The 5,545-nt window shown below is 38.8% G+C and overlaps 1 protein-coding gene across 1 annotated transcript; it reads right to left on the bottom strand.

Moving 5' to 3' along the window:
• Positions 1 to 462: 462 nt before the first annotated feature.
• On the bottom strand, positions 463 to 4,575 carry LOC106756420 (TPR repeat-containing thioredoxin TTL1). The gene is made up of 7 exons (XM_014638844.2): positions 3,385 to 4,575; positions 2,511 to 2,706; positions 2,242 to 2,426; positions 1,819 to 2,152; positions 1,525 to 1,729; positions 1,328 to 1,434; positions 463 to 1,220 (listed from the first exon to the last, which is right to left on the bottom strand). The coding sequence occupies exons 1-7, from the start codon at positions 4,257 to 4,259 to the stop codon at positions 1,068 to 1,070; spliced, it is 2,055 nt and encodes a 684-aa protein (XP_014494330.1). The 5' UTR covers positions 4,260 to 4,575; the 3' UTR covers positions 463 to 1,067.
• Between the last annotated feature and the right edge of the window lie 970 nt (positions 4,576 to 5,545).

Genomic DNA, 5,545 nt, shown 5'->3' with positions numbered 1-5,545 from the left:
GGTTGATGAGTTGTCAATGGCAGATGAAACGAAATTTTGGTGTCTTTTGGGAGGGTTGAGTGCTCCATTTGAGAGCAGCATCTTAAATGGCCACGTGAACATAACCCCTCTTTCCATGACAAAGGGCTGTGATAAAAGCTAAGATTTCTGCTTTCTTTTTTGTTTGGAATGTAAAAATGGAAATTACTTATATCATAAATTCAAGTTTGACTCTGAATTGCATCAACCACCCTATAACAGTTAAAACACATGCACCTTGCCATTTGCTGTCAAACTTAACATAAAAAGCCAGCTATCAACTTAAATGCAACCATATCCTGCTTCCCAATCTCAAGACCAATTAAATAAATGCCAATTCATTTTCAACACCATTTATCACTCTTCTTCTGTAAGATTCTTTTTGGTAATAAAAAGGTAAAATCAACTCACATATTCACACAAACTCATCATCAAACACAAGTATTGGAACAGCAGAAAAAAATGATAAATTTTATTGATTAAATGGCTAAGACAGAAAAATAATAGTAGCTAACAACATATTCAACCTCATTTCACCAACCCCATTAAACCCACCACTCATCCTATTTCCCTCTCTAAGGTTTCCAGTGTTTGGTATATAATGAACACATATATATACATGTACACAATCCTCCCCTCAAGCAGCAGACCAACTTCCTCTCCCTTTTTGTCTATCTTACAGGAAAATATAAACTGACAATTTAATCGATTGTAAAGACATAAAACCTCCCTTTTGTTCACCCATAAGGAAACTGAAAAAGGAGAAGAAAAAGGGGGGAAATTGACAAAGGGAAAGTGGGAGGGAGGAACATGGAACCAGAAAGCAATTAGGAATGAATGAATAAATAACAACTGCAAAAGGAACTAGATCATGTTCTGGTTCCACTGGCACTGTCTGCTAACAAGATTATTACGTGGTTTCTGAATATGTCACAGGTATCAAGGGCCACTTTTGTGAGGGGATCATAAGGCTGGATGAACTGTGGAGATTTTTGCAGCATGGTGGGGCAGTATACATCATCATCAAAAGCAGTACAAGGTCAGGAGTTCTACAAGCTGTAATGCCTAATAGAGTGTTCCAACATATCATGACTAGGACATATAATTTCCTTCACTCGACTGCCATTTTTGTAGATCTTGAAGGTTGGTACAACTCTAACATTCTCAGCAGAGGCAACTGCAGGGCTTGCTTGAATATCCACCTTTGAACAAACAATTCAAAAATATAAGAAAATTACCACAATGCATTATTTTACTTCTAATTTCCAGAATATTATGGAGGCAGGTGAAAAACAGGGAAGGAAGCTACCTTAAGAAAGTTGATAGATGGATAGCGACTGCAGAGTGTAACCACGAAAGGAGATATCTGCTTACATTGCAAGTTTGATGCAGTTTCAAAATGGACAACAGAAACACCTGTGGAATTAGAGTTAATATCAGGAGATTTGCAAAACAAACATTATGTAAAGTGAGTTGCAGAAGCTTTTTCTTAGCCATTTTGATTACCCGGTAAAGATATTGCAGCTCTAAACTGCTCAAGACCTGATATGTCCTCCACTTCACCACCAAACTTTAAATTACGTACTTCTTCCCCACGAGATTTCTTTAGTGCTACTTGTGCATGAAACAGATTTTCGGCAACGTCATTGTCATCTGGCAATTCTCTCCGCAATAGTTCATAATCCTTCACTGCTTCTTCCCATCTTTCTAACTGAATAATAAGGAAATAGATAAAACCATATTACTTTTTGAGTATGAGTGTATGACAATGCACTGCATCAAAATAGCAGCCAGGTTTACCTTGCTATTTGAGGCAGCCCTTCGAAGAATGGCTTTTGTGTAATTTGGTTGGATGCGTAAAGCTTGATTGCAATCCTCGATTGATCTTTCCCATTGCCCAAGCTTAAACCAACATGCGGCTCTATTGCAATAGAGAACAGAGTTTGAAGGGTCAAGCCTCAAACCTTCTCCATATGCCGAGCATGCCTCAGTGAACCTTTCTGATTTAAAAAGATCATTGCCACGTAGTCTAGCTCTAGCCACCATCCTCACATTCTTGAGCAAAACAGCAACTTCAACATTTCTGGGGTCTATCTGACTAGCTTTCTCAGCAGCTGTAACTGCATTCTCAAACCTGCAACACATCCATCATCCATTCTCACTCTGCAACAGATAGCTTTGCCAGCTTAGATTTCTGATGAAGCTTACAGTTTCTGAACTCACCTTCCAAAAGCCATCTCAATCTGAGCTCTAACAAAGTAGCAGTAAGCCTCAGAAAACATCCCGAAAAATCTTGCCTGTGATAAGGAACTGGGACGCTGCTCGCTTTTGGGAATCCCTGATAAACACGATTCAGCACCATCCATCTGGTGTAGCTTGAGAAGGGCTTCAGCTCTACACATAAAGAGCTGTAAATTCAATTTCCAACCAGTTCAGACATTTTTCACACCACAATAACAAGTTAACTTCAACAACATATAATAAAAAAGTACCTGAACACAAGAGTCTGCCCCAGCAGCAACAGCAGCATCAACCTCCCTCAGTACGCTGTTCCAATCTCTTATCCTCCGAACATCTCCACATTTGTTAATATGCTTTTCCACAATTTGCAACTTCTGCAACTCAGCAGGATCCGGGTGCAACCCAGGATAACAAAGGTGCTTCCTTGCATCCTCAACCTGTCCTAACCTGTCACATTTCAGGATTTATTCACCAGCAACTTTCATATCCATAGCACACCACATACAATTCAAAGCACCAAATCCAAAATACATAACAATAAAAAGGTGTCTAATCCAACAGTGTTGCAACTAACGAAGAAACATTCATTAATTCCAAAGCAAATCTCACTGATCAATTATTAAATTGAAATAAGAAAAAGCGATTCCAAACTTGTTTTACTACATCAATAACTTCACTCCAAACTCATTTTCCACCAGTTCTTTAAATTTCAATCATTGTTTCATCTCGTCCCAATAGTGGTTGACAAATGCAGTCTTTCAAACTACAAAAATCTTGTTGTTGTGATTGAAATCACGGTAGTTTGCTTAGAACCTTGTTTTAAACTACACTCAACCTTGTCACACCCAGGTATAAAAATTGCAATCAATAGATCCTTGACGTCATGGACAAATGCAACCACAGTTGCAGCTGCAATACAGCCATAGAGACCCCAAAAGCCTTGACACTGCCGCCAAAACCACAGTTGCAAAAAACCTTGACTTTGTGGACAAAATCACAGTCGCAAAAACATTGACATTGCAGCCACAAGTAAGATCACAAACAATGTTCTTAAAACCATGTTTTCATAAAAATCAACAATTTTGCAAGGCTCATCCAACACACACACACACACACCCAATTCACCTTAAAAACAGGGTTGCCAAGCGCTGATGCGCCCTCCCATAATTAGGATCCAACCCCACAGCCTCCTCACACGCCCTCACCGCCTCCGGCAGTCGTCCCAATCCAGTCAATGCTGCCGCCCGGTTGCTCCGGTAAGCGGCATTGCCCGGAGACATCGCAATTGCCCGATCATACAAACACAAAGCCTCACCAAAGTGCCCTCTCTTGAACTCCTCATTCCCCATCCTCTTCACCTCCTCCGGATCCACGCGCTTCCCCGAATCGCCGCCGCCGATCTTAACACTCGACGCATCACCACCACCGCTGTTCCCACCACCCCCCTTGCCGCCACGCATTATGCTCCCGTGGCCGTAATTCCCCGTGCCCGACCCCAAGACATCACTCCTGGAGCTCCGGCTCGCCGCTGCTGCCACCGTCGCCGCCTTGAGAACCCTCCCTGACGGGCAAATGTTCCCAGCCGGGAGAACATTCAGTGGCGGGGAATTCACGGCAGCCGAGGACGACGACGGGGATCTCTGACTCTGACTCCGACTCAAACTCTGACCAGAACTAGATCTCCGGTGACCCGGTTTGGAAACCCGGGTCGGACTATTAGTCTCACTCGACCCGGACAACTCACCAGAATGGGATCTACCCGAAACCGGGTTGCTCCGACCCGGAACCGACCCGGTCGAGCCGCCGCTACTACTGCTACTGTTACTACTCGTCGGCGCACTGTGGTGGTGGAACTGCTGGCGTGGCCGCAATGTAGAAACCGGCGAACCCAAATCGAGTTCTCTGAAATCGGGCTTGTTGGTATCATCAGAGCAACTCAGTGAGTCGCGCAACCTGTCGCTCAGCCCTAACTCGGACACGGGTTTCCCAGAATGTGACATTTTTCTTCACCCCTTTTTCTCCTTCTTCTTACCCTCCGAAACAAGAAGAAGAAGGGTATCTTAAAAACTCTCCCTTTCGTAATTCTCTTCTCTCACAATATGAGGATCTCGTGAATGTGAGTGCTCTCAGAGAGAGAGAAAGAGAAAAAACAAAAATGGAGTTCCTGTTGTGTTTTTGAAGTGTGAAAAACTATGCACAGAGAAAGAAAGAGAAGAAAAGAAGAAAGAAAGAAAGAGAAGAAAGGGAAAGAGGTGAGCTTTTATTTTGTTTTGCTTCAGCTTCACCTCCTGCTTCAGGAGACACCTTTCTCTCTCTTCTATCTTCTTCTTTCTCTTTCTCCTCTTTTCTCAATTATCATTACTTCTTTTTTTTTTTTTCCTTTTTTTTAATTGCCACCAATTATTCTGAATTCTCCAATCAATAGTATGTTTAATTAAAATAAGTATATAATGATGACAAAAAAAATTAGAATGTTCAATTTAAGCAGATTTTTAAATTATAATGCCAAGTTATTGAGTGATAAGGCATTTTTAACTTTTTAAATTATAAATAAGGAAAAGAGTATCTTTTGCTGTTTTAATAATTAAGTTAATTAATATTTAGTTTTGGAATGTACTAGAGGTCCATTAAGAGAAAAAAATTACTTCTACTCCCTTGAACTCAAGTATAAGAAGTCATAAATTAATATGCTTAAATATAAATCAATTTCAATTTTTAAATATTTTAAAAAAATGTGTACCTCTGAATATAATTCTCAATAATTATAAATTGACAATAATTCAGAAAGAATATTTGTTTATTTATAAAATTATTAAATGAAATTAATTATATTTTTAATGAATGTGAAGGTAGTTTATTTTGTTTATAATTGAGTTTGAAGTTAAATGTGTTTTCTTTAGGAGTAATTAGGCCTATGATTTATTAATGTATTTCTCAGAGAGAGGGAGAATATGTTGAAATACATATTTTATTTATTTTAATTTTAAAAGAATATGTTGATAACTTCTAATTACATTTTAAGAGAATTAAATCATAAAACTTTATACATTTTTTTTATGGGAAAACATAGAACTTAGGTATCATTTAGCTATACCTTCTTATTATATGTTTTGCTTTAAAAAATGTTGGTGTATATTAATACTTTTTCAATATTATAAACTACCTTATGTTAGGTATATTACATTATTTTTGTTTGTTTTTTATTCAATTCTTTTTAAATTGGGTATTTGTGCAAAACAAATAGTTTAAATAAAAGTACGAAGATTGTTATCATTGATAAAAATAA

This window comes from Vigna radiata, chromosome 2, assembly GCF_000741045.1.
Source record: "Vigna radiata var. radiata cultivar VC1973A chromosome 2, Vradiata_ver6, whole genome shotgun sequence".
Classification (NCBI taxonomy): Eukaryota; Viridiplantae; Streptophyta; class Magnoliopsida; order Fabales; family Fabaceae; genus Vigna; species Vigna radiata.
This window is presented reverse-complemented; position numbering and strand designations above follow the sequence as displayed.

Excerpts from the sequence above, each read along its gene's own strand:
- LOC106756420 (XM_014638844.2), bottom strand. The coding sequence starts at position 4,259 with ATGTCACATTCTGGGAAACCCGTGTCCGAGTTAGGGCTGAGCGACAGG. Across the intron at positions 2,707-3,384 it reads TTGGCAACCCTGTTTTTAAG|GTTAGGACAGGTTGAGGATG; the intron begins GTGAATTGGGTG and ends GAAATGTGACAG. Across the intron at positions 1,221-1,327 it reads CATCTATCAACTTTCTTAAG|GTGGATATTCAAGCAAGCCC; the intron begins GTAGCTTCCTTC and ends GTTTGTTCAAAG.